Consider the following 27,183-nt stretch of genomic DNA (forward strand, 5'->3'; position numbering starts at 1 on the left):
TTGGCACTATACACAGTTATTACCATATTATCAACTACATTCCCATACTTCACTTTACATCTCCATGACTATTTTGTGACTACCAATTCATACTTCTTAATCCCTTCCCCTTTTTCACCTTTCCCCAAAACCCTTCCCATCTGGCAACCATCAAAATGTTCTCTAGCTATGAGATTTTTTCTGTTTTGTTGGTTTGTTTATTTTGTTCTTTAGATCCCACATATAAGTGAAATCGCATTGCATCTGACTTTCTCTGTCTGACATATTCCACTCAGCACAACACCCTGCAGGTCTATCCGTGCTGCCGAAGATGCCAATAACACATTCCCTTCCACGGCTGCGTAATATTCCATTGTTTATACGTACCACCTCCTTTCGTCCATTCATTCTATGGACACCCAGGCTGCCTATACTAGGTCTTTAACATGTGTATTTTATACTTATAGCACATCTCAGTTTGGACTAACCACATTCCAAGTGTTCAACGGACACATGTAGCCAGAGGTTACCATCTTGATCAGTGCAGGAGTAGCTGATAAGCTGAAACTTTGAAAATGCAAGTGGCTTACTCAGCTAGAACTTGAACTAGGGTTTCCCAACTCCCTATCCTGGAAAAGGGGTAGACGAAGGAGGTGAGGGGAGGGAAAGAATCTCTGACCTGGCCTTTGATTTCAGCCCAACTTTGATGAGGATGAAATAGATGATCCTGGGGATTCAGGTAAGAATTCTTGCTCTTTCTTGCTCTTGTTCCTTGTCTTCCCTCTGCCCCCCACACACGTATTTCTAACTGGGACATTTCTGCTGTTCCCAGATGGAGTCAACCTCACTTCTGTGGATGGGGAAGCCCAAGGCCAGGGTGAGATTGAAGTCAAAGGCTCCACGCCCCAGAAAAAAGCAATCGCCACTCTGAAGGTGACTAGGTGTCAGGGAGAGGGGATTCTGCATGGATTTTGGACATCAGGCTGTCACTGAGGACCGTGCCTTTCAGATTTACAACAACTCTCTGGAGGAAGAGTTTAACCACTTTGAAGACTGGCTGAACGTGTTTGCCCTGTACCGAGGGCGAGGGGGTCAGGATGGAGATGGAGAGGAAGAAGGGTCTGGGCACCTTGTGGGCAAATTCAAGGTGTGTTTGGGAAAGGAAGGAAGGGAGGACCAGGGAGCACGGGTGGAGATGCGAGAGGATTATCTTACCAGGGCCTTGTCTGTCCTCCCCCCACTCCAGGGCTCCTTCCTCATTTACCCTGAATCAAAGGCAGTATCATTCTCTGAGCCCCAAATCTCCCGGGGGATCCCACAGAACCGGCCCATCAAGCTCTTGGTCAGAGTCTATGTCATAAAGGTGAGTGTCCCTCATCCCAGCACACCTCCAACTCCAGCAAAGGTAATGTACGTGAAACCTATAGACTGAAGGATTTGGAGGGAACTTTAGCGATCCATGACCACCTTCTTCATTTTGCAGGGAGGAAATCTTAAGCACTAAGTTAACAGATGTTCCACGGTTACAAAGCTTGCTCATGGCAGCACCAGAATTTAGAGCTGAGGTCTTCTGACTTCTTGTTCCTAGTTCTAGTCTCCCAGAGTGGGGAGTATAATTCCAGGAAGAGCACAACTCTGAGTCTCAAGCTTCACGATGGCTTGTTGTCACACACCTTTGTACAGGTCCTTCCATTGCTGCACTTTTCAGGCAGCACTTAGCTCAAGGGCTCTGAAGTTTCCTTAAAGGCCTCTCAGAGAGTAGAGGAATGAGTGGGTTGCTCTGCCCCTTCACTCCCAGCACCAGAACAGATGCTGTACTTCTATCTGGTTTACGTATAGGTATTCTAAGATGTCATTTAAAGAAACGTTCTGGGGCACTATTCTACCAAACTCCAAGAATCCTAGTGCGTAATTCCATAGCAGGAGTCATGTTGACCTTCTGCTTCCTGCATACTAGATGGTCTGAAATATCTTCCTGACATAATATACCTAGAAATGCTAGATCAACAGTCTTTTAAATGAACTAAGCTCATGAGAAAGGGAATTCTCAATGGGCCCCAGATGAAGCAGGAAGCCCAAGACAAGCCCTGAAGTTCAGGTTGTCTCCAGAGGTTTTGTCCACACCTGGGCCTTGAGCCTTGGGTTCTTACAGCCAATCCAAGGTGGGAGCCACAACCAAGACCCTCGCAGGGGCTCTGCTTTCAGTGAAAGTGGGCAAGAGGAAGCCCACCCACTGGGAGAAGAGCCTGTAAGCTAAATGGTCTGTTTCAACCTCTGTTTCAATTGGGAGAAATAGAGAAGAATGTCTTTCCTGAGAATTTGTTATTAGAGTTTTGCCCTCACATTGATTTAAGATTTGAATTGGTATTATCTGCTTAATCCAGAAAACTCAAATATGAGAGGTTGGTGTAAAGAGGTCCCAAATCAGGCCTCACAGGTTCCATACATTTAGATAACCAAATTCGCAAACTCCAAATTATAAAATATATAGGAAAAAATTCTATCAGGAAAAAACGTCAGGAAAAAAAAAACACAAAGGAGAATTAGACCTCTAAGGGTTTTGAGGCTAGAATTTTCAAATCTTAGAGATATAAAACAACTGTTTAAAATATTTCACAAGCAGAGAACAAGAGGCTATCAAATGTGACTGGGAAGTCTTGAAAATAATCAAATGAAATTTCTAAACATGGAAGGCAATTAAACATAAAATCTTATTAGATGCCCATGCATAGCAGAATGGTATGCCTACACCACAGAGCACTGTGTGGCCATAAAAAAGAATAAAAAAGAGGAAGATTTTTATGAACTGATAGGGAGTGATTTCCAGGACACAGTATTATGTGAGAAAAGCAAAGTGTAAGATTACCTATAGTGTACTACTCTCCATGTAGGAAAAGAAGATACAGGCAAATGCACGTTTGCTCCTTTGTACGCCAGAAACACACGAAATATAAACTATAAAGTAAAGAGACTGGTTCTAGAAAGTAAAGAGGGTGAATGGTAAAGGGGTAGAACGGAAGGGAGAAAGGGAACAGGGTAGCATTCAAATAGTATAGTGTCTACCATAAACCAGGCATGAGGCTAAGAACTGCTACCCTGGAATTAACAAGCTATGTAATTCTAAAATTTCTATAAAAGAACAAACTGCCAAGAATAGCCAAGACAATTTTGAAGAACAATGTAGGGAGACAAGAGTTGTTATAAAGCTATAGTAATTAAGGTAGTGTGGGTCTGGCTTGGGAATAGATAACTAGACCAATGAGATAGGGTAGAGATTTAACAAAACAGACCCAGACATAGATGGAAACTTACACCAGAGTTGGCACTGCTAATTAGTGGGGGGGAAAATGGAACTGTCCTATAAATGGTTCCATGAAAATTGATTATCCATGTGGAAAAAATAAAATTAGACTCCTAACTTACGGCATCCACAAAAAATTCAGCTAAACCAAATATTTGATTACGACAAAGCAAAACTCTAAGGAAATATTAAAATATCTTTGTGATTTTGGGGATAGGGGAAGTTTTCTTAATATGTAAAAGAGTGAAAACTATAAATTAGGATGCAAATAACACAAGTTGAGATTAAACTTCTGAGCACCCATTAGCACTTTAAAATAAGTGACAAGACTGGCCACAGACAGGGGTAAGGGACTTACCATATGCATTATCGATAAAGGGTTAATGTCCACAATATGAATAAGTAACTCCCACAAATCTGCAAGAAGCAGACAAAAAAGAAAAATTGAGAAAAATATGAAAATTTAGAAAAAAAAAGTGGAAAATTGACCAAAGAATAAACTCCAATGGCCAATAAACATATAAAAAATCCTAAATCTTAATAGTAATCAGGATATTCAAATAATTGAAACCATGAGAAAGTAATTTCTACTCCCTACCTTCAGTTGAAGGCAAGATTAGAAGTGCTGCCAAACGAGAGCTGGGAGGCTGTGGAAACCTGCCACAGCGCTGGTGGAAGGGTGGATTAGTTTCCTACTACTGCTGTAACAAATGACCACAAACTTAAACAACAAACATTTTCCTGCAGGTTTTGGGGTACAGGGGCTGTCTTGCTATTTCCAGTTGTCTAGTACCTGGTCCTGCGGATGATGAGGGCAAGGGAATATTACTTCCTGGAGTGTAAGAGCCAGATAAAGGAGGTGGGTCGGAGTATGGGCTCTGAATTGGTTGGTTTGCAGATGAAAGGTGCTTTGGCAGGTGCCCTGTTTGTTAACTTTAGGAATAAGCGAGCCCTGGGAGGGGCGGTCTCTCCAGGATCACTTAAAGCCCTAGATAGCAAAGCATCAATACAGACTATTAGAAAATATAGCTTATACTGGATCCTAGGGCGATAAGTGAGGCTAAAGCTGACTTTCAATAGTTACTGCTTCCCGTGGATGGCTGGCCAACAGGCAGTGGGGACAGAGGATGAAGCCTGGGGGTTACCTAGGGGAGGAGTCTGACTGAAAGGTCTCATATGAAGTGGAGCCCCAAAAGCTATACCCTCGGCATAAAGATGAACAAAAACACGAACTGCAAGGCAGAAGGGGACACTGAGGAAACTTGCCTGCCTTAACCTTGGCACTGGTTAGAGGGGAAACAATTTCCACTAAGCATTCGCGTCCACAAGTTGGTTCTCATGCAGTTTTGGGCCCAAGTTCCCACCATGTGAGTGATCCCCAAAACCTCAACTGGAGTATTTAATTTAAAGTGGTTGCAGGTTTGGTAGTTTGCCCAAGAAGATGGCGGAAGTGAAAGCAAGCCCTCTCTGGCAAGCCCTCTCTGTAATTTAGGATGAGTTCAACCAAACATGAGTCCTGATGAAAAGTACCAAACTACAAAGAAATAAGCCACTGTGAATAAGAATTAGCAAAAATAACAGATTCAGATCCCCAGGTGTGGGGACAAAGCCCCAAAAAAACAGTTTCCAGGCTCTCGGCCTCACATAGAAAGGTGCGGGCTCGGGTAGTAAATGGCCATTAACTGTGATCAGATGGCCATCAGCTGTGGCTAGTTGGCCGTCAGCTGTAACCCATAAACCATTGGCCACTAATATAACTGCTGTGGCTACGCTAGCAGAAAGGAATGGGGGCTAGCAAGAGCGGACTGCAGAGAGGCAGATGCCGCCAGCGAGAATATATTGGTTTGACGCCCCTATCTATGGCGCCGTGGGTGTTCCTTTTTGGCCTTACCATGTCCTGCGTTCTTATGTGGGGAGCGGGAGCTGAGACCCCGCAGGCCGCCCCTGCATGACAAATGGCACAGCGAGCAGGGTCCCCCGCACGATACATGGTGTAGTCGGCAGGATATGGTGCTGGCCAAAGCTTTCCGAAGGGCAGTGGAGCAGTTTGTGCGTATGAAAGCTCAGTCTGAGGAAGACCAGGAGGAGCAGCTGCCGGAGAGCTCGAGCCCCATGGAGGGGTGGGAAGATGTGGATGGTTCCCCAACCAGCAGAGGCTGGAGAAAGCGGAGGTTGTTGCCGCCCTGTGGGCTGGGAACTGCTTGTTGAGGCAGCTTGGATGCGGGAGTTATCCCAGGAGGAAATGCTTGCTGAGTCCTCCTTGGGAGATGAGGGTGAGGTCAAGGTCATCCCTCACCCCCAGGACAGCCCTGGGGAATGACTATGGACTATGAGGAATTGCCTTCTATCCCTGATTTAATGGACGCTTGACTGTTTGGGAACATACCGCCATGTAGTGGGACTGGCGGATGTTTGCTTTTGTGTCTTGACTGGCCGCCATTGATAATATGTAAGCACCTTGATGTGAGCCGCTGTTGTTCCAGCACAGTACCCCGAGAGGCCCAGAGAGAGTGGCAGTGCCCTGAGAGGCCCTGGCTGTGTCCAGGAAGTCTGGCTGTGTCCAGAGAGAGTGGCAGTGCCCTGAGAGGCCCTGGCTGTGTCCAGGAAGTCTGGCTGTGCCCAGAGAGAGTGGCAGTGCCCTGAGAGCACTGGCTGTGTCCAGGAAGTCTGGCTGAGCCCAGAGAGTGGCAGTGCCCTGAGAGCCCTGGCTGTGTCCAGGAAGTCTGGCTGTGTCCAGAGAGAGTGGCAATGCCCTAAGAAACTCTGGCTGTGCCCGGGGAAACAGGTGGTACCCTAAGAAGCCCAGGATGTCTGGCTGTGCCCAGAAGTACTGGTGGTGCCCTGAGAAACCCTGGCTGTGCTCAGAGAGCCTGGCTGTGTCCAGGAAGTCTGGCTCTGTCCAGAGAGAGTGGCAGTGCCCTGAGAGGCCCTGGCTGTGTCCAGGAAGTCTGGCTGTGTCCAGAGAGAGTGGCAGTGCCCTGAGAGGCCCTGGCTGTGTCCAGGAAGTCTGGCTGTGTCCAGAGAGAGTGGCAGTGCCCTGAGAGGCCCTGGCTGTGTCCAGGAAATCTGGCTGTGTCCAGAGAGAGTGGCAATGCCCTAAGAAACTCTGGCTGTGCCCGGGGAGACTGGTGGTACCCTTAGAAGCCCGGCTGTGCCCAGAAGTACTGTGGTGGTGCCCTGAGAAAATCTGGCTGTGCCCAGGGAAACAGGTGGTACCCTAAGAAGCCCAGGATGTCTGGCTGTGCCCAGAAGTACTGGTGGTGCCCTGAGAAACCCTGGCTGTGCTCAGAGAGCCTGGCTGTGTCCAGGATATTGCATTCACCTCCAGGCTCCTCGCACAGGGACCCTCGCGGAAGACGCTTGTTGCGTAGATTGTAGGGGTGGAGTGTGGGGACATGCCCCCCAAAAACAGTTTCTAGGCTCTCGGCCTCACATAGAAAGGTGCGGGCTCGGGTAGTAAATGTTATTAACTGTGATCAGATGGCCATCAGCTGTAACCCGTAAGCCATTGGCCACTAAGATAACTGCTGTGACTACGCTAGCAGAAAGGAATGGGGGCTAGCAAGAGCGGACTGCAGAGAGGCAGATGCCGCCAGTGAGAATATATTGGTTTGACGCCCCTATCTATGGCGCCGTGGGTGTTCCTTTTTGGCCTTACCTTGTCCTTCGTTCTTATGTGGGGAGCGGGAGGTGAGACGCCTTAGGCCCTGTGTGACACCAGGGTTGTTGAAATTGGAATGAGTAAACAGAGACTATAAAATAACTGTATGTGAAATGTTAAAGAAATAAAAGAATGTATGTAAAACGAGCAAGGAACAAGAGACTATTAAAAATAAACAGCAAGATTGAAGGACTGGGTAGAATTTTTAGAAATTAAAAGTAACGTGTAAAGTGAAAAACTCGGTGGAGCAAAATATATGTACAGTCACTTCACAAAAGAAAAACTACATAAGGCCAATGAGACATGCAAAAATGGTCAATATGCTTAGTTATCAGGGAAATGCAAATAAAAGGCACAATGAGCCAGCAGTTTCACATACATTAGAATAATTAAAATAGAAAGATTAACAATGCCAAGTGTTGATAAAAGTGTGGAGCATCTGGAATTCCCATACATTGCAGCTAGGAGTGTAAAAAAACACTAAAAATATATTGCTATATATAAATTATACAGCAATAATTTATGCATGTTACATATTTACTAAATTATATGCTTAATCAAAACAGAAAAAGTAAGTTTAATACATACAGTTTAAAAACATGCAAAGTGGTGCTATGTATTGCTTAGGGATTCGTACATATGTAGTAAAAGTATTTTTACTTTTTTTGTGAGTGTTAAACCCCAAATAAAAGGTTTTGGCTACTTTAGGGATAGAAAGGGAATTAAATTAAGTAAAGGGACTCAGGGGGCTTCCATTTTTGGTAGTGTTTTATTTATTAAGCTGGGCACATATGTTCATTGTATTATTCTTTAGTTAAAGTATTCTTTTATTTTCTGATTAGTAGTTTTCTTATTTATTTATTGCGGTGACAATTGTTAGTGAAATTACATAGATTTCAGGTGTACAATTCTGTATTACATCATCTATAAATCCCATTGTGTGTTCACCACCCAGAGTCAGTTCTCCTTCCATCACCATATATTTGAGTTAAAGTATTCTTAATTTAAAAAGTAAAATATACTCATCGTAAAAAAGAAAAGTCAAACCATACAGAAAGTTACAAATTGAGTAGTAAGGTCTTATACATCTTTCCACATATTTTCTGTTTCATTATGTTTTTTGTTTTACCTATTTGTATGTCTTAAGTATTTTACAATTAATTTAAAAGAAAAGTCATCTTGTCCAAACTCTGAGTTAACTCCTTGTGGTGGGAGATCTCTCCTTGGTAACTTCCTGCTTACACTCAATCTGAGATGAGGGTCAGCTAGGGTACCCTTGGGTTATGACAATGACACTTTTCTCAGTTCCACTCCATATCACCCCTCTAGGCTACCAACCTGGCTCCTGCGGACCCCAATGGCAAAGCAGATCCCTATGTGGTGGTGAGCGCTGGCCGGGAGCGGCAGGACACCAAGGAGCGCTACATCCCCAAGCAGTTGAACCCCATCTTTGGAGAGTGAGGCTGGGCCCTGGGGTTTGGGAATGGGGAGCAACTTTGCCATCCAGCCCTGTGGACCAAGGGCACTCACTCAGACAGCTGGCATGCTGGTGGTGGGGGAATGGACAGAGGCTGCTGAGACCCCTGGAGCCCCTCCCCGCACAAGAACACCTCCTAGGGCAAGGAGATATCCTCAGCCATTCTCCTTCCTGTCCAGGGTCCTGGAGCTCAGCATCTCTCTCCCTGCCGAGCCAGAGTTGACGGTGGCTGTGTTTGATCATGACCTTGTGGGTTCTGATGACCTCATTGGGGAGACCCACATTGATCTGGAGAACCGATTCTATAGCCACCACAGGGCGAACTGTGGACTGGCCTCTCAGTATGACGTGTGAGTCTGACAGGGCCCTCAAGGAGCCATCCTGAGTCTGACCAAAGACATTCAAGTTCACATGCCCATTGGGGTGTCCACATCCTTTGATTTCATAGAAGGGGACCTCCTCATGACCAAGACCTTATAGCTTAGTGGTCAAGACCTAGGTAGGCTTGGGAGTTGGGATCCTGTAACTAATGAGTCACACTTGACCTCTCCGAGTCTCAGTTTCCTCATCTGCAAAATGGAAGTAATAATACCAGTATCTCCTTCATAGGAGAGCCCATGGCATACATCTTTGATTTTCATAGTTACTGTAAGTGATGAGGAGGCTGCCTTCCATTGGAGTTATGAACCCGGATCCCATGTCTTCAAGGATTCTCATCCCTGCCCGTGTCCGGCTGTGTCCATTGCTGGCCTCAACTGAGGCATCTTCCTTTTCTGCCTACAGGGACGGGTACAATGCCTGGCGTGATGCATTCCGGCCTTCTCAGATCCTGGCAGGGCTGTGCCAACGCTGTGGCCTCCCCGCCCCCGAATACCGAGCCGGGGCTGTCAAGGTGGGCAGCAAAGTCTTTCTGACACCGCCTGAGATCCTGCCTGCAGGTAACAGCCCCTCTCTGCTGGACAGTCCAGAGGGAGCAAGATGGTAGAACAAAGGCCAGGGGTCCCTGGTGCCCAGTCTAATGTGCCCCTCAAAGAGCCTGCCTCCTTCTGCAAACAGAGGAGGTGAGGTTCTTGGATGGTGGGGAGAAAAATGGTCTTTGCGTGAGACCCCAAAAGAGCCAAAATGGATCCCTCAGGGCTATAGCTAATTGAGTTCTCAGAACACAGGGTGGCCCGTGGCGGGTCCTCTACAACAGAATGTGGTTGCTGAATGGAGCTCAGGCCTCATAAATGGCTGGTGGTCCGTCTCTAAACAGGGTCTGCACAAAGGCCACCACCCCTCCAATACCACTGTTCCCCTGTCTGCTGGCTTTTTACTGGCAAAAGTTGTTACAGCAGGAGCCCCCCATTTTCTGTCATTGTGAACTTGCTCTTTCAGCCCATAGACTTTGTCCATCCCAGCAGCTGCCTCCGCTTAGAGCTTCAATTGAAGGGAAGAAGGAGGAAGAGAGGAGAATTGGGAGCAGTGAGGAACCCAAACTCACACACCTCTTGTTGCAGATAGTAGGGGGCCCAAGGTGGCAAGTGAGGTCCCTGAGGAAGCCCAGGCATTGCTGGTGCTGTGGCAGTGGCAGGAGATGCCAGGTCTTGGGATCCAGCTGGTACCTGAGCACGTAGAAACGCGGCCCCTCTACCATCCCCGCAGCCCGGGGCTGCTGCAGGTGAGGGAGGGCTCAGCACCCAACTCCAGAAACCCAGGACTCACACCCAGTCCTGGATCCCAGGAGCCCTGTTCGCCAAGACCTCCACCTGGGCACTATGCTGCTGCTTCTCATCCTGCTCCCCAGCCATCCCCACTCCAGTCTTGGACCTCCATCCTGGACCTCGGACCCTCTCCCTTGACTCTGGTCCTGCAGGATTTCCACCCTTGGACCACCAAGGCTCAGACTTGGCACTCCCAACTGGACACCAGTTCCCTAGGATCTGGATCTCAGGAACACCAGATCTTATTTCTACTCTCAACCTCTCACTTCTAAGGCCTCATCCCCAAAACCCTAACCTCAACCCTGAAACCTCCACTTCAGACTCCACCTTCCTCCTCATCCAGCTGGATCTGCCTAACCATGCTCTCTTGACCCCAGCTCTTCTTTCCACCTCTGGCAAGGCACAGCCTCTGGCCACAGGGCTGTTAGGGGTTTTGGGGACCCCAGCAAGACCCTTCAGCCTGGTCCTATTTTGCATGTGTCCCCAGGGATCCCTTCACATGTGGATTGACATCTTCCCCCGCGATGTGCCTGCACCACCCCCAGTTGACATCAAGCCTCGGCAGCCAATCAGGTGAGAGAGAGAGTCCTGGCTCCTCCTCCCATGGGGCGGGCACATCATGGACTACCATACCAAGGCCCTCTGAAAACCTGGCCCCCAGTGAAGCAGGAAGAGGCTGCTTGCTGACTCAGGCTTTTCAATTAGGTGAGCCATTAAATCCCCCCTTTTTTAATAAGACTTTATAGGTTGGGTGTCTGTCACTTGCAAATACCAATAAGCCCCCTTCCTCCCTGCACTACTCAGAGTAGAGTTCTGTGTAGGGTTTATGCATGTCAGATGTTGTCAGCAATCTGTCACTTTCCACCTCTGGACTCTTTTTTCTTTGGTGTCATTCTCAGGGAGACTTTCAAAGTCTGGGGGCAAGGTGGCTTCTAATGGTGCCAGGTTTACATCTAACCAACTAGACTACTTGAGCAGAAAAATTCACACCTCTTTCCCAGTTGGAGCAAAAGTCTCAAGGCAGATTCTCATTGGACCAGCTTAGGTCAACTGCTGATCCCTGAACCAATCAGAGTGGTCGGGGGCTGTAATAGGTTGATCAGCCAGTCCTGGAGGATGTCCTAGGTGATGTACTCACCTCCAGAGCCAGGTAGAGGTCTCTCTGTCCCACCAGAATCACACAGATTGACAGTAGTGGAAGTTGGGGGGGGTCACCAACAGAAAATCAGGGTGCTGTCAATAAATGAGGGAAAATTGATACTGGGCAAGAGAAAACAGATATACACCATGACAGCCAAGGACAAGGCTATTTAGGGTAGGATCAAGAATGTTGCAACCCCTCTTTTTGTCCCTCAGGGGCTGTATGCTGTCATGGCCACTCTGTCTCTCCTCTCGCTTCTCTCTTCACACTGGCTTTCTCTGTTCACCTTCCACTCCTCTGCACCCCAGAACTTCAGCTGGGATGTCACTTTGGCTTACAGGTGTTCCATCTCTACATCTGAGGCTACATGACTTAACTTTTCAGGGTCCTGATTCCAAATGTATGGGAGGGAGAACCTTGCTGGCCGAGGTGGGTCAGCAGACCATTCCTGGTGTCATCTGCTGTGGCTGGGGTGCTTTTCAAGGGACCATGGACATCCTGATCACGCAGCTGGGCACACAGGTGCTCAGTGAATGTCAGTGGCCCTGGCCCAGGTCCTTCCTGCTTCCTGCAGCCCCTTGCGGCACTTCTGTCAAGAGTCTGAAACCCCTCCCCTGCTGCATCCCCCAGCTATGAGCTCAGAGTCATCGTCTGGAACACGGAGGATGTGGTTCTGGATGATGTGAACCCGCTCACTGGAGAGATGTCGAGTGACATCTATGTGAAGAGGTAGGCCTGCTGGCTGGGCTGGACAAATGGCCGTATACTGAGGTGAGATTGCAAATGGGGCTTTGGGCCCTCGGGCTCAGCCAGAGCCCTGTCCCCTAAACCCTCAAAGGTGCCTGGACCTGGACAGAGGGACTGGCCTGGTGGGTGAGCTGAGAGGCAAGCTGGGTGAGGAGCCAGGCTCTGGGCTTGGCCTCAGCTGATGCCCAGTCAGCCTGCACCTTTCTCCTGGCTCCAGCTGGGTGAAGGGGCTGGAGTACGACAAGCAGGAGACAGATGTGCACTTCAACTCCCTGACTGGGGAAGGGAACTTCAACTGGCGCTTCGTGTTCCACTTTGACTACCTGCCCACCGAGCGGGAGGTTAGCGTCCGGCGCCGGCCTGGACCCTTCGCCCTGGAGGAAGCCGAGTTTCGGCAGCCGGCAGTGCTGGTCCTGCAGGTCTGGGACTATGACCGCATCTCTGCCAACGACTTCCTGGGTACAACGACTTCCTTGGTACCGTGTAGCTTTCCTCTGACCTCGTCCTAGCTCTGATTTCTGTTCTCAATGTCCTTTCCCCCACCCCTCACCCCGGGGGCCCTTGGTTCCTTACTCTAACGCGGCCCTGGATCCTGGATTTCAGACCCTAGGTCACTAACCTTTGCTCTCTGGCCTTATCACTGAACTCACTCAGCCCTGAGAACCATGACCTCTATTCCCCCCCAAAATCCCTGACTCAGTCCTCTGACTTGACCCCAGCTCAGGTCGCTCTGGACTCGAAGTCCATGGCCTTGGTCCTTGCTTTGGCAATCTGGTCCTGCCCTTGGCCCTGTTTCTTCTGGGGCTGTGGTGTGTGGTCCGTAACTGTGGCCTGACCACCACATTCTAACTTCTGATGCCCGACTTAAAATCCCAAATCCGGCTGTGCTGCTCCTCCCCCCCGCCTCCTTGATCTCCTGCCTAACCCAGAGGGTTCTGGTCTTACAGGGTCCCTGGAGCTGCAGCTAGCAGACATGGTGCGGGGGGTCCGGGGCCCTGAGCTCTGTTCCGTGCGTCTGGCCCGCGACGGGGCCCGGCCGCGGTGCAATCTGTTTCGCTGCCGCCGCTTGCGGGGCTGGTGGCCTGTAGTGAAGCTGCGGGAGCCTGAGGACCAGGAGCGGGAGCAGCGGGAGGCTCGGGCTGGCAGAAGGAGGCGGCGGCCGCGGGGCCGGCCAGAAGACTTCCAGTTCACAGACCCGGGAGGCAACGTCTACGTCCTCACGGTGCGTGTGGCCAGGGCTGGGACCCGCAGCCATGGAGCCAGGCCTGAGCCACCTCAGAGCTCAGCCTGTCCCTCCCTTTTTTAGGGGAAGGTGGAGGCAGAGTTTGAACTGCTGACTGTGGAGGAGGCCGAGAAACGGCCAGTGGGGAAGGGGCGGAAGGAGCCTGAGCCCTTGGAGAAGCCCAGGTGAGTGGGAAGGCGGCCAGAGCCGAAGGACAGGGCCTGGGCTGGCCCCCGGCTTCCTCCTCACTCTGACACCACCTTTTCCCCCCCTCCCCCACAGTCGCCCCCAAACCTCCTTCAACTGGTTTGTGAACCCGCTGAAGACCTTTGTCTTCTTCATCTGGCGCCGGTACTGGCGTATCCTGGTGCTTCTGCTGCTGCTGGCGCTGATCGCCATCTTTCTCCTGCTGGTCTTCTACACCATGCCCGGCCAGATCAGCCAGGTCATCTTCCGGCCCCTCCACCGCCCGCCCCGGGACTCCAACTGACCTCCACACTCATCCCACAGGCCCTAGACGTCCTTCCTGTTACCAATATGAGCTATTCAAGTTCGCTGCTTTCTTTGAATAAACCTTAGCACCAACCCCTCTGATGCCTGAACGCAGGCTGTGCATAAACCAGGGGGCAGAGAACAGAGACGCTCTTGGGTGACCTCAGGTGCTGGGGACGCACTGGACGACTGGAGCCGCAGGGATGGGAGGCTACCCACGGTGGACCTGGCAGGAGGTTCAGGGCTAAGGAGCCCTGGCCACAGGGGTGACATGCCATCTGAGCAGCCCACCTGTTGCTCCTGCCAATGCTTGGGACCCCTCTCACCTAAGCGGCTTACGGCTTCTGCCATTCCATGAGTGTGCTAAGCACCAAGTCAAATCGTGGTTTTCAGTCTAATTGTGGAGGACGCAGCTCACTGGCCCATGGGGGAATCGAACCGGCGACCTTGGTGTTAGCACAGCTCTCTCACCATCTGAGCCACCTGGCAGCCCACAAACTACACTAACCCTGAGAGTGGGCATGCCACTTAGGACACTTTGGATTGCAAGTAATAATCCCAACCCAAACTGGTTTAAGCAAAAGGAGTATCTTGGCTTGCTGAGAGTCTGCTGAGATGCTGTTCCACAGCAGAAAGGGGAGAAGGGGGCCAGGAAGGGTTAGGCCCCAGCCCAGGGCGGACGATGAGGGACCCTGTAATTCCCAGGGTTTAGCTGGCTAGCTACAGGTGTAGCTTGTCACAGGGTCCAAATGATGTCACCAAGACCAGTTCTCTGCCACTGGGCTCAGCTCTGCTGTCCTCTGGGAGCAGCTTATTCACCGATAGGGTCTCTCCTTGGAACTGCAAGATGGCTGCAGCAACCTGTCTCCCCATAGTCACATCCATAAGGAAAGCCTTCCTAGTCCTGATAGAGCCTGGCTAGTACTGGGTCATGTGGCCTGGGGGTGGGATGTGCTGATGGGGTCCTCCCCTGGAGCTCAGGATGGGAGACTGACCCTCCTCCCCAACCACTAAGCTGACAGGGTGGACAGGGAGGTTCCCAGAGGAATTTCAGGACACTGTTAACAAGCAGGCATGGTTCTTGGCACCTGCAATTTATAGACGAGACCGGTGCCCACACTGGGATTAAAATAACAGCTCGCAGTGATTACATCAGAGCTGGAGCTCAGGTCTGTCTAACTGCCTCCAAGGCTTTCGCTGTCGCTGCCCTACTTTGCTTTCTATCTTCTCTCCGCTTCTACTGTCTTACCCTGAAACTCCCTGAGAAATGAGAGGATCATTTGACCAGTTGTTAATGTCCATGGTTTCCTGGACTGATGCTCCACAGGTATTAAGGGCTGTATGGGGAGCCCTGACAAACTCCAGAGCTGGGGTCTGATGCTAGCCCTGCTCCAGAAAGGCCACTGCTCCCGCCCCTCTGTTCTTCAGTTCTGCCTCCACCAAGGACACTGGCTGGACCTGTCTTGGCACCAGAAGCCAGCAAGAGCTTGGCACAGAGCAGGGTCAGAGATCCAGATGACTGGGCCCCAGGTGGCAGGGATCCCCGCTTTAGCCATCACTGCAGAGGTGGCAAGCCCTGGCCTGCACCCAGGAAACATCCTGGAAAGGTTGGTCTCAGCCCTGGAGCTGAAACCAGAAGGCCCAAAGACCACAGCTGAAGAGGAGACATCAGTATGGTTTGAGTAAAGCCCTATTAACCAGGAGATATCCACGTAGGGCTTGCAGAGGGCATCTGGCCTGATGTCGGTTCTGACGGCCTTCAACAAGTGGCTGTGATAAGGGGTTTTCCCAGGCTCCGGCCAGACCCAAGAACCACACAGAGATCAGCGAGTATTATCACAACCAGTAGATTTATTAATCTGGGTTGTGCCGGACTCTCTGAGTAAGGGGTGGGGGAAGGTTGAGAAAACAACCGCGAAGCCAGAGAAACAGGAGAAAGAGGGAATGGGGTGGGGGATGGAACAACTACGTTGTCTTCCCTAGATCAATTTTCTTCTGGATGGCTCGTGCCGAGTGGTAGATGAGTGAATCGATGAGTCCAGCCACTGGGGAGAGAGACAAGGGCTGGCACTGGCCCAGTTCGGCCCTTGGCTTGATCTCCAGAACCTTACTGGCCAGGCCAGCATCTCCCTTTGGTCCTGGAGATGCCCCTCTTCCTCCAATCAAAACCGGGAGGGGGGTGGGGGAACCCAGGTTTTACACTCCCCATCACGCCCCAACCTCCAATAGATGCCCTTGAGCTTCTACCTGTGAACATGCCCCCGATGATAGCGCACACGCCCGTCAGGAAGTGCGTGAAGGACCTGGCAGAGGGGCACAGGGATCAGCAGGCACCCCTACCCCTGCCAGGCCCAGGCCCCTCCCTTTCCCCACCCTCACCTGTGCTTCTCTGTCAGCTTCACCATCATGGGCGAGAGTTCGTAGAGCACGAAGACTCCAGGAAGCCCCTGGTCGCCCAGCAGCCCGTTGGCAACCTTCTCATGTCTGGTCACAGAGAACTGATTTGTCCTCAGCACCTGGGACGGGAGGGGAGACTGAGCCAGGGCCAGGGCTACAGCCTGACTCCCAACCCCCGTCCGTCCTATCCCTGCTTCTGCCCTGTGTCTTGTAGCACCTTGAGTGTCGTGGAGGAGAAAACGAGGCCCCATGTTGGTAACGAACACTGAAAGGTCTGGGGACCCCCTAAATGCCCTCTCCCAGCCTAACCACCCCAGCTTCCCCTCCGGTCACCAGCTCTTTACGGTGAACAAATCCCAGCTATATTTGGTGGATCCTCTCAACGGAGGTCCATGGATGAGAAGCAACTCTCCGAGGCTACCCCGTGAGCTCCTGGCAAAGCTGGGCCTGAGTGGACGACGAGGGACAGTGAGGCAGACAGACAGTGGGCACTGGAGGAATGGATGGATGCAGTTTGAGCAAGTAGAAAGAACAAGTGCTTTGAAATCCACCAGCCCAGGGCTGCCCAGGGCTGAGGGCAAATCACCCACCCTCGCTGAGCCTCAGCTTGTCGCCCATCATATGGGATAAGAGCCGCACTTCACTTCCCAGGCTGAAGGGACTCAAGTGCTTGGCACCAAGAGGGGCTCTGCTTTCTGAGCTCCCGCGGACTCACCTCGCCATCTAGCTTCATGTACACTGTGGGTACCACCTTCACAAAGTACTGGAACATCATGGAAGCTGCAGGGAGACGAGAACACTGGGCATGGGTGCCGGGCAGGGCTTTGGGAGCTGAGGGCTACCTCCCAGGCGGGTACCTTGAGGGGCAGTGACGTTGGTGCGGTCCAGGGGGTTCACAATGCCCGGGTAGTCCTCCCCAAATGACAGGTGCCGGATGTAGTGGGTCATGTTGATCTGTAAGCAACACCAGGGCCCGGGCCTCAGAGCATGAGGCCCCAGCAGGCCCCACGCCACCAGAAGCTCCGCAGGACAGTAGCACACAGGGACGCCTGGGTCTAGGGAGTGGATGCATGGAGCTAGGGGGGAGGGAAAGAGGAAGGGGCCCTGCCTGGGAGCATCTGACCGGGACAGGCACCTCCTTCTTTACAGAGTCTGCGCACTCCTGGGGCTCTGGAGTTTGAGGTTCAGGAACTGTGTCCATACCTCAGGCCAACGGAATGGGCAAGGGCCCTTTGTGGCAGGTGCCAGCTTCCCCTGAGGTCTCAAGCCAGGGAAGCCTAGGCTGGAGGAGCCACAGATTGCCCAGCTCCGGCCCCTGTCTTACTCCGGTCTGTATCAAACTCAGCCACTGCAGGGTAAGTTTGCATAGTTTAACACTGCAAATCGGATTACGTCACGACCCTGGCTAAAGTAGGCCAGCAGCCTGAAACGGCTCTCAGCCCGAGTCTTGTGATATGGGGCCTGCCAGCCTCTCTGCCTCCTTCATTCGCACCCACCTTTGTGGTTCCTGAGAAGTGCCACAGCCCCTCCTGACCTTGACCGAGGCTCCCTCTGCCCGAAACAATCTTGTCCAGCCCCCATCTTATCTCCAGCCTGCACAGATCTCAGTTCAACGGTCACTCCCAGTTACTCAACCGTCAGGCTGGATCCCGTCAGAACGGGGTATAGTTCTCTTTATCTGCGCCCCCTCCCCAGGATGTCTCTACAGAGAAACGAAGGCAGCACCCGTCTCCCACCCCATCCACCCTCCATGGTTTCCAGCTGGTACGTACGTTGTCAAGGCCGAAGCTCTGCAAGTCATGGACTAGGAGAGAAGGGAGAAGTGTCACCAGGCAGAGCAGGACAGGCTACCTGGCTCCCCAGAGCCCTCACTCGGGCCTCCTCACTCCTCTGGCTGAAGTGTGACCTGCTCGACTCTTTTCTGACCCCTCATCAGCCCCCTGCCCTCCTCCCTCCCACCCTGGCCTTGCTGGAGGCCAGCAAGAAAGGGCCTGCCTTGGGCCTGGGGATCTTAAGAACACAACCCCACTTCTTCCCTGACGTACAGGAGCCTTTTACGGGCATCACTCCAGGCCTTCACTCCCACCGAGGCCCTGCTTGCACCTCAGGAAACAAAACCCACTGACTTCGGTCTCTCATTAAATAGAGTCGATAGCCCATCATTGAACCCCAAAGTGAGGCGGGACCTGAGAATGCTATCCAAGCGATTTCCCTGACTCCTCTACCCCCACCTGCAGAGCCCCCCAAAAGGAAATCCTATGGATTCCCTGTACCGTCTGTCCCAGGGTAAGTTCTTCCAGCCCTCTGACCTTGACCCCTCCTGCTGCAAGGAACCCCAACTCAAAGATATGTCGCAGTGCTTTTCAGTCACCCAGCAGCCAGGCCAGAGAAGGTGCCAAACCTAGGGCCACCCAAACCTCCCCCCATCCTGGAAGGTAGGCTGCCCCCCAAGGGGGCAGGGCCACTTACTCTCCACAGCATGTACTGCAGCATGGGGGAGGGAAAGGGAGAGAAGGGAGGGAGAGAAAAGAGGTTCAGAGCTTCACAATGAGAACTATGGAGCAAGATAAGTGGTAGAAAGGAAGACTGGAATATTCTTGCCTCAGGAGCAGGGTCTGGACCCAGCTAACAAGGCCTCTTCCTAGTTGAACAGAGCCCTTCCCTGGCCAGGAAAGAGGGCAAGAGGGCTTGGGGGTAGAAGTACGGGGGCCTAGGAAGACCAACAGACCGAGAGCCCAAACAGCCCCTTTTCTAGTTGTGACCTTCGTCAAATCACTCGCCCTGCCTGGCTCAGTGATCTCTGCACCTGGCTGTCCCGAGGACCAGGGAGGATCTAAGACAGAAAAGGACTTGGTAAGACTTTATATTCTCTCCTCCTCCCCCACCCAAATCAACATGGATGTCAGGAACTCGCTCCCTGGCCTTCGACTCAGCCAGATCTCTGGCCTTGGGCAACCGTAGCTTTGTGCTTTGAACATCCTTTCAGGAGACAGAACACCCTTTGTCTTGGGTGCCCGACTGACAAAAGCCCAGGCGGTGAAGCACAGACGCTGCTGCCATCCCCAGCCCACCTCCTGCTGAGTGCCCTGTGCCCACAGCTCCACACTGACCATGACCCCTCAATCCCAGTGAGTGAGTGCACCCTTCCCCGGCCCCCTCCAGAGTAAAGGGGGGACCCACCTACCTGCCCCTCCCCCATAACTGTGCTGACAACCAGCAGGTCTGTCTCCACTGGGCCTGTACTCCTGCTCCCCGTGGTCACTGGGCAGCTCAGGACTGCCAGCTCATTTCTCAGGCTCTGCACTCTTGTCACCACGTGGCTCTGTATGTCCCCTAAGGTGATCCCGACTCCCATCCCTCCTCGACCTTCCAAGGGCCCTGCTTCTCATCAGCAAAAACCCCACATGTTCAACCTCCAAATAGTCCTCTCACCTTGCTCCAACCACAGCCTGGCTCTCCCCAGAAGGCACTATTTCCCTTTCAGCCCCCGAACAGGTGACTACTCTCCCACAGGCATCCTCCTCCTCATTCCTGAAGGCCCCTCCCAGATCACTACCCCTCGATCTTCTCGAACAATCCCCAGCTTTGCAGCTCATAGCCAACTGTACCACCACCATGCAGCCCTACTTGTTTTAGTTACTCGGAGCTTCACAGAGGTCAGCCCTCCCACACCGCTTCTCAAAGGTTCTAGCCACTGGCCACCACTCTCTCTTATACGATCCTGTCACAATTTCTGCTGATTTCCTGGTGATTTCTGTATCACCCCGCTGCGCGATCTGCCTTTCCTCCTGCTGCCAAGTTTGAGCTTTCTACATTTTCGAGGGACTAGATTCGTTTTCTTTTTCCTTCTTAAGGTCCTCACTCCATCGATTGCCCCTCTCACCTCTGGGGCATCACTTTTTCTCTGTTTAGTAGATCATTTCTGACAGGATCACATGCTGCCGCATCACACATCTTACAAAACCGTTCCTTGAGCTCTCTTCTCCATCTACCCTCACCTCCAGGGTGATTTCATCAGTCCCATGACTCTAACATTTGATTCTCTAGGCCAGATCACTTCCCTGAACTCCAGACTTAAGCAGCTAACTGCTAACTTGATATATGGAATCTGAACTTAGGCGTCTGGCTCCTCAGCCTGTGCTCTTAACTGTTGTACCAACCTGCTGCCCTGAGATGAGGGTCTGCTCTGGGCCAGGGACAAAAGAACAGGCAGGTGAAGGGGCACGCAAACTCGCCAAGGTGCCCAGGGCCTAAGCTGGTGTCCCGGCTGATGTATTACTCACCATGTACATGGGACTGCTGGAAGCTTTTCCCGGGGGCAAAGTGGAAGTTTCCAGCCACCTGTAGGAGATATTCCCTCTCATTCTCCAATTCTGCCCTTCCCCTGGTCTCCTGAAGGCCCGATGGACCCTCGATTCACAGAGTGGGGCCAGCCCACAGCCCAGCGGGCCGTGCGCGGCCTCAGTGCCCCCGGTACCTTGTTGACTTCCAAGAAGCCGTACACCTGGCAGCCTTCATTCTTCTGCTCCTGCATCTTCTGGCTGAAGCCCTCTCGCCGGCACTGCTCGATAGTGTCTGGGTTCTTGAAGGCCCAGCCTCGACGGCGATACGCCTCTCGCACATCCTCACAGGTGTTACAGCACCTGTAGGAGAGGGGCAGCGGGGGAGACTGTCAAGGAGACACGAAAACAGTCCTGGCACCGTGGGAAATAAAGCCTGAGCAGGTCTGCCCGCTCACATAGCCTCCGCCAGCCTCATCCCTGACCACCGAATGTTCTCAAAGGGCGTTTCCTCAGTGGCAGCAGAACTGTTAAAAATACATACTCCCATTCTGTTTAGGGCAATGAAAAGTTTTCGAACAGACAGTGGTGATGGTTGCAATGCTATGGATGTAGTTAATGCCACTGAACTGTACACCTGAAATGGTTAAAATGGGAGATTTTATGTCACATACATTTTACCACGATAAAAAATATGTGAAAATACATACTCCCAGGACCCAGCCCAGACCTGCTGAATCCGCCTCTCAGGATCAGGGCCTGGGAAACATAATACAGTCCCACCTATTGAGGGCTTAATAATCTGAGCTGGGTCTTCCATCTCCGTGCTTAACATACAGTCTACATTCAACCCAGAGGAGGCTCGTACAAGAACGGTGTCACAATCACCCCCTTCACAAGAGCAGAGCTTGTGAGGCTCGGCCCAAGGACACCTGGGTGGAACTAGGTAGTTCGTCTCCAGAGACCACTCTGAACCAGATCAGGGACCATTTCAGCCTCATCCCCAGCTTTGCAGGCCTCAGGCAGGGCGTGGGCACAGAGCTTCAATCACTCACACCAATGACCGAGGCACGTACCCCATACCTTCTAAATTCTTGGTCCAACCTCCCCACCTGACAGAGTCCACCAGAGGCTAAGGATGGCTGACAAACATCCGGAGCCACGCTCCCCTCAAGCCCCAGCCCCAGCCCCAGGGTCTGGCTCACTTGATGTCTTCTGTCTCAGCACCATAGCAGCTCTCACAGCGATCAGGGTCCAAGGAGTCAGGGTCAAACACTTTCACCTCGACTTTCCCGAGCTCTAAGGAGAGGGTGGAGGCGGGGCATCAGCTGGAGGCAGACCAGTGAAATCTACACTCCCAAGCCCTGCACAGGTCTTTTGGCCTGCGACTTGGGACTAATAAGAGTTATAATAATAGCTAACATTTACATAGGGCATACTGTGCCAGGCACTAAGCACTTCTACACATTATTTCGTTTAATAATAGTAGTAGTAATAAAACAGTAACAGTAAATTCTAAATGTCAGCTGGGTGCAGGGTACTGTACTTTACGTGCACCATCTCCTTTCCTCCCACAATGACTCTACGGATGTGAGGTTATTGTCCTCCTCATACATGAGAATATGCTGAGGCTCAGAGAGGAGAAGTGATTTTGCAACACAGTAAGTGGCAGATTTCAGCTCTAGTTCCAAAGTGTATGCTCTGAAGCGCTTTGCTATTGTACTTCTCGGACCTCTCTTCCCGCCTGGCTCCCTGCCTCTCTACCCATCCAACCCTAAGTGGGGATTTCAGTATTCAACACCCTGACCACCCGGCAGTCTGTCAGCCCACCTCAGCCACCCCTTTCCATGCTCATACCTAGCCTCTGTCACTACCAGTTACTTCAAACTTTCCAAACTCGGTTTCAAGTATCCCAGCCTCCCACTGCTTATCCTTATTCTCCCAGTTCACTATCTCTGGTCCACAGACTATACCAATTCTTTAACACCACTGACTCCATCACCCCTTCACATCCTCGTTTCCCTACATCAAGTCCATGGGCCAACTGGGGAAAGGACAGTCTCTTCAATAAATGGTGCTGGGAAAACTGGATATTCACATGCAAAAGCACGAAATAGGACCCCTGTCTACACCATGTCTACACCATGAACAAATAATGGATTAACGACTTAAATGGAAAACTTGATACCATAAAGTATCCTAGAAGAAAACACAGGGAAAAAGCTCCTGGACATTGGTCTTGGCAATGATTTTTGGGATATGACACCAAAAGCACGGGCAACAAAAGCAAAAATAACACAAGTGGGACTACATCAAAATCAAGTTTCTGCACAGCAAAAACAATGATCAAAATGAAAAAGGTAACCTACAGAATGGGAGAAAATATGTGCAAATGATGTATCTGACCAGGAGTTAATCTTCAAAATATATAAGAAACTCATATAACTCAACAGCAAAAACCCAAATAATCCAATTAAAAATGGGTAAAGGACCTGCATCGACATTTTTAAAAAGAATACATACGAGTACAGAGGGCTAATAGGTACATGAAAAGGCACTTAACATCATCCATCATCAGGGAAATGCAAATCAAAATCAGGAGATATCACCTCACACCTGTTAGAGTTGCTATTAATAAACAAAGAAACAAAAAATAACAAGTATGGGCAAAGAGGTGGAAAAAAGGGAACCCTGTGCACTGCTGGTGGGATATAAATTGGTACAGTTATTATGGAAAACAGTATGGAAGTTCCTCAAAAAATTAAAAATAGAACTACCATATGTTCCAGCAATTCCATTTCTGGGTATATATCCAAAAAAATTAAATCAGTATTTCAAAGAGATTATCTGCAATGCCACTTTCTTTGCAGTATTGTCAGAATAGCCGAGACATGGAAACAACCTATCAACAGATGAATGGGTAAAGAAAATCTGGTATATGTAAACGGAACATTATTCTGCCATTAACAAGTAGAAAATTCTATTTGCAACAACCTGGAGAGACCTTGAGGACATTATGCTAAGTGAAATAAGTCAGAGAAAGACAAATATTGTATGATGTCACTTATGTGTGGATTCCAAAAAAGCCAAACTCATAGAAACACAGAGTAGACGGGTGGTGGCCAGGGGCTGGGGGAAAGGAGCGATGAGTTTGTCAGAGTACAAACTTCCAGTTACAAGATGAGTGAGTTCTGGGGATCTGCTGGGGACGATAGATAACAATACTGTATTGTACATCTGTATTACAAGTTGCTAAGAGAGTAGATCTTAAACGTTCTCATTCTACACAGAAAAATGGTAACCATATGAGGTGATAAATGTGTTAGTTAACATTGTGGGCATCATTTCACAATATATACGTACATCAAATCACACATTAAACTTACACAATTTATATTTCAACTGTATCTCCACAAAGCTGGGAAATAAATTCCATGGTCCACTGTTGTTAATTGTTCTCTTGTACATAACCATGACTCATTAGTTCCCCTTTCTCTTCACTGTACAAGCCTGACAAAACTCAAACCCGTTCAATTCAACTCTGACTGCTTGCCTTGCGAATCCCTGGCCATCAGACTTCATTTCACTCGTCAGTTTGCTCTCCCATTCTTTGAGATGACCAATTTATATATTTTCCTCTCTCCGTAAGGCTTCCAAAATTCCTTCCTCTTTCTTCTAATACCTTGCTAATACCTTGCTTTCAATTTCCACTGAGAAAAGAGAAGCAACAGAATCTCACTTAATCTCAACACTAAACCCACCCCCACTTCCCCACTCTCCTCCAGCCCCCCCCGCCACTTCTGTGCTCTCTCTTACAGCAAAACTCCTGAAAGGGTCATCTATATTTGTCTCTCCATTTCCTTTTCTGCTCTTTGATTAGATTTTCATTCCTAAAAGTATCAAAACAATTCCTTTCAAAGTTTCCAGTGACCTCAGGGTTGCCAATTGTAATGGTCACTTCTCACTCATTTTACTGGACTATCAGTAGCTTTTGACACAGTTGCTCATTCTTTCTTCTTGAAACTCTTCCTCTAGTTGGCTTTTGGTACATCTCTTGGTTCTCTTCTACCTTAATGGTAATCCCTCTCAATCTTCCTTCCTGGATCCTCATTTCCTGACTTCTAAGTATTAGAGGGGCTCAGGGTACCATCCCTCAACTTCTCCTCTACCTACTTTCACTCCCTAGGTTTTATCATTTAGTCCAATGGCTTTAAAGACCATCTACATGCTGATAACAGCTATTTATTTCTCCAGCCCTCCTCTAAAGTCTAGACTAGTACATCTAAGTACCTCTTTGATATCACTAAGATATAAAATGGGCATGCCAAGTTTAACATGCCTCAAACCTGAAATCTCCCCCCAAATCCTGATCCTCCCCTGTGAAACCACTCTCCACGAGGTTTCCAATGTTGCCCACCTCCTGGTACTCACATCCTTATGTATTCCCCTTCCACAATGAATAGGGCTGACCTGTGTAACCATTAGTGTATTGCAGAAATAATGGTGTGCAACTTCTGAGGCTAGTTCATAAAAGAAGTGTGGTTTCTACCTCTTTCCTGGATCACTTGCACGGGGGAAGCCAGTTGCTATGTTGTGAGGACGTTCAAGCAGCCCTATTGAGATGAGAGGCTCATATGGTGAAGGCACTGAGGCATCTTGCCAACAGGCATATCCGTGAGCCCTTTTAGATGCAGATCCTCCAGCCCCGGTCAAGCCTCCAGATGACTATAGCCCCAGCCAACAGCTTGACTGCAATCTCACAAGACCTGAAGCCAGAACCACCCAATCAAGCCACTCTTAAATTCCTGACCTACAGAATTGAAAAACCAAATGTTTGTTGTATTAAGTCACAACTTTTGGGGCAATTTGCTGTACAGTAGTGAATATATAATGTTTCCCCACCTCTCCCCCTCAAGATCCTCTTCTTCCTCTGTGGTCATTCCTATCTCAAGTCATTCATTTGCTCAGGTCAAAAGCCTTGGAATTAAAGCCTTGACTGCTCTCTTACACCACATCCGAATCCTACAGCAAATTCTATTGGTTTTACTGGTGTTCAACATTTAAATGAATGACAAAGCTCACCAACATAGCAATGCCTAAGGGATGAAAAATCATAGGTTTGAAGAGGGTTTAGTATGGGGGAAACTGAGTTAATGGAGGCATTGGGAGGCTGCCTAGAGAGAGGAAAAGAAGCTAAAAGTGAACAGCCACTACTCTACTAGGCATTATACACATATTATTTCATTTGACCCTACAATTCCATGTGGTGGGTACTATTGTTTATCACCCATTTATCGCCGAGGTCACTGACTGCGAGAGACAAAGCTACATCTGAACTCAGGTAACCTAACTTGAGAATGTAAACTCTGAAACCACCCGACATTCCAAAAGGGAACAGCACTAAGGGCTGAATTCAGCCAATGAAATGGGAAAGCAAACACCCAGAGAAGCTTGGGTCCACCTAGAAGAGTTCTGCCAAGGCAACAGCACATAGAACCCATCCTCAAACTTATTACTCAAACCATGATAGGCAAGGATTGGGGACCTCTGAGAATGATAGACAGGTAGAGTACTCTACTCAATACAGAGAAGTTAGAAGCTGAATTTCAGCCTACTCTGATTAATAGCTCAGGGACTCTAGGCAAGCCACTTGACTTCTCTGGGTCTTAGCTCTTCACTGGTCACTGGGCCAGCCACAGCCTACTTGCCAGAAGGTAGAGCTTGGGCATGTCCAGCTCTCATGTCCTGATCTCATCTGAGATCTGGCCCCCTCCCCCAATTACCATGCCGTTCAGCCTCTGAGCTCACGGGGATGCCATCCTTATCTAGCCTTTGCTTGAACAGGTTGTGTTCCACATCCAGCTGCTGTTCCCCAGCCACATCCATGGCATCGATACTCAGATCTGAAAGCAGGAAGTCAGGGTTAAGGTACTGGGATGCTGGAGGCAAAGGAATCTGGGTTTTGGAGGGTAAGGGCATGCTGGGTGTGTCTTGGGGCAGTAGTGGGTTGGGGGAAGTAGGTTGTCCTGGGGTCCAGTCCAGTACCTAGAGGCTGGAGTTGTGAATCTGGAAGCCCACCTGAGAATCCTGGGACTTCCAACTCCCACCTATGGTGAGGTACTCACAGGCACAAGGCATGTGCGGAAAGTATACATCGATGTTGATCTTCAGTTTATCTCCCCGTGACTTGTCCACGTAGAGTTCAGGATGCACCTGGGGCAGCACTACCTCAGTAAGATTTGACCTTATGCCTCTTTTTCCCCACTCCCATCCCTAAAGATCCTTTTCCTAGAAAGCAAGGCCCCCCCCCCCACGCACGTACTGGGCCCCACCACTTACCTCTGTAGTTAGGTAATACTGCAGCTCGGACAGGAACAGTAGCAGCATGAGGAGGCCACTGACAATGGTCACTGCAGGGCAGGGAGCGAGGGTCAGAATGGCTTCTGTTCAGCTCCCTCAGCCCCTGGCAGGCCAGACTCTCTAGGAGCCCCGGCCAAGCTCCAGGGCACCCCTCTCCCCGAGACCCGGGCCCGGCCGCCACCTACCCGTGGCGCCCCCGCAGGTCTTGACCCGGAAGTCCTCCAAAGTCTTAGGATAGGCATCGAACTGCTTCAGCTTCCCCAGCGCCTCCATGGGTACCAGTCGGAGAGGGGATGCCAGCCAGCCCGCCCCTGCAGCCTCCCGCTTCCGGCCCGGAGCTTGAACCACGCCCCCCTCTCTTACGCACGCAGGCGCAGCAATGCGCAGGCTTGGCCCCACCCCTCACCCGCGTTCTCACTCTGG

The 27,183-nt window shown here is 50.5% G+C and overlaps 2 protein-coding genes across 3 annotated transcripts in view; one reads left to right on the forward strand and one right to left on the reverse strand.

Annotated features, from left to right (window-relative positions):
* LOC308490765 (fer-1-like protein 4) overlaps positions 1-13,721 on the forward strand; it is a gene marked incomplete at both ends in the record, with an annotated part of 33,254 nt that extends 19,533 nt beyond the window's left edge. Inside the window, 14 exons of the mRNA XM_081033363.1 lie at positions 676-718; positions 812-912; positions 989-1,126; positions 1,226-1,342; positions 8,271-8,398; positions 8,598-8,768; positions 9,202-9,356; positions 9,918-10,078; positions 10,609-10,694; positions 11,893-11,991; positions 12,227-12,468; positions 12,957-13,231; positions 13,316-13,416; positions 13,514-13,721. Of these exons, the coding sequence (XP_080889489.1) occupies positions 676-718; positions 812-912; positions 989-1,126; positions 1,226-1,342; positions 8,271-8,398; positions 8,598-8,768; positions 9,202-9,356; positions 9,918-10,078; positions 10,609-10,694; positions 11,893-11,991; positions 12,227-12,468; positions 12,957-13,231; positions 13,316-13,416; positions 13,514-13,721 (2,025 nt within the window). The remainder of the gene's footprint in view (positions 1-675; positions 719-811; positions 913-988; positions 1,127-1,225; positions 1,343-8,270; positions 8,399-8,597; positions 8,769-9,201; positions 9,357-9,917; positions 10,079-10,608; positions 10,695-11,892; positions 11,992-12,226; positions 12,469-12,956; positions 13,232-13,315; positions 13,417-13,513) is intronic.
* Positions 13,722-15,548: 1,827 nt separating this feature from the next.
* On the reverse strand, positions 15,549-27,115 carry ERGIC3 (ERGIC and golgi 3). 2 transcript variants are annotated; one of them, XM_081034646.1, is made up of 14 exons: positions 26,946-27,111; positions 26,740-26,810; positions 26,526-26,613; positions 26,184-26,303; positions 21,606-21,699; positions 20,598-20,763; positions 20,404-20,461; positions 18,590-18,604; positions 17,893-17,924; positions 16,978-17,074; positions 16,836-16,900; positions 16,103-16,239; positions 15,971-16,026; positions 15,555-15,768 (listed from the first exon to the last, which is right to left on the reverse strand). In XM_081034646.1, the coding sequence occupies exons 1-14, from the start codon at positions 27,031-27,033 to the stop codon at positions 15,689-15,691; spliced, it is 1,167 nt and encodes a 388-aa protein (XP_080890772.1). In that variant the 5' UTR covers positions 27,034-27,111; the 3' UTR covers positions 15,555-15,688. The 2 variants fall into 2 exon arrangements, with proteins under 2 accessions (XP_080890773.1, XP_080890772.1); XM_081034647.1 differs by lacking the exon at positions 18,590-18,604 and having other exon boundaries at positions 15,549-15,768; positions 26,946-27,115.
* Between the last annotated feature and the right edge of the window lie 68 nt (positions 27,116-27,183).

The sequence above is a fragment of the Rhinolophus hipposideros genome (genome assembly GCF_964194185.1).
Source record: "Rhinolophus hipposideros genome assembly, chromosome: 22".
Taxonomy (NCBI): domain Eukaryota; kingdom Metazoa; phylum Chordata; class Mammalia; order Chiroptera; family Rhinolophidae; genus Rhinolophus; species Rhinolophus hipposideros.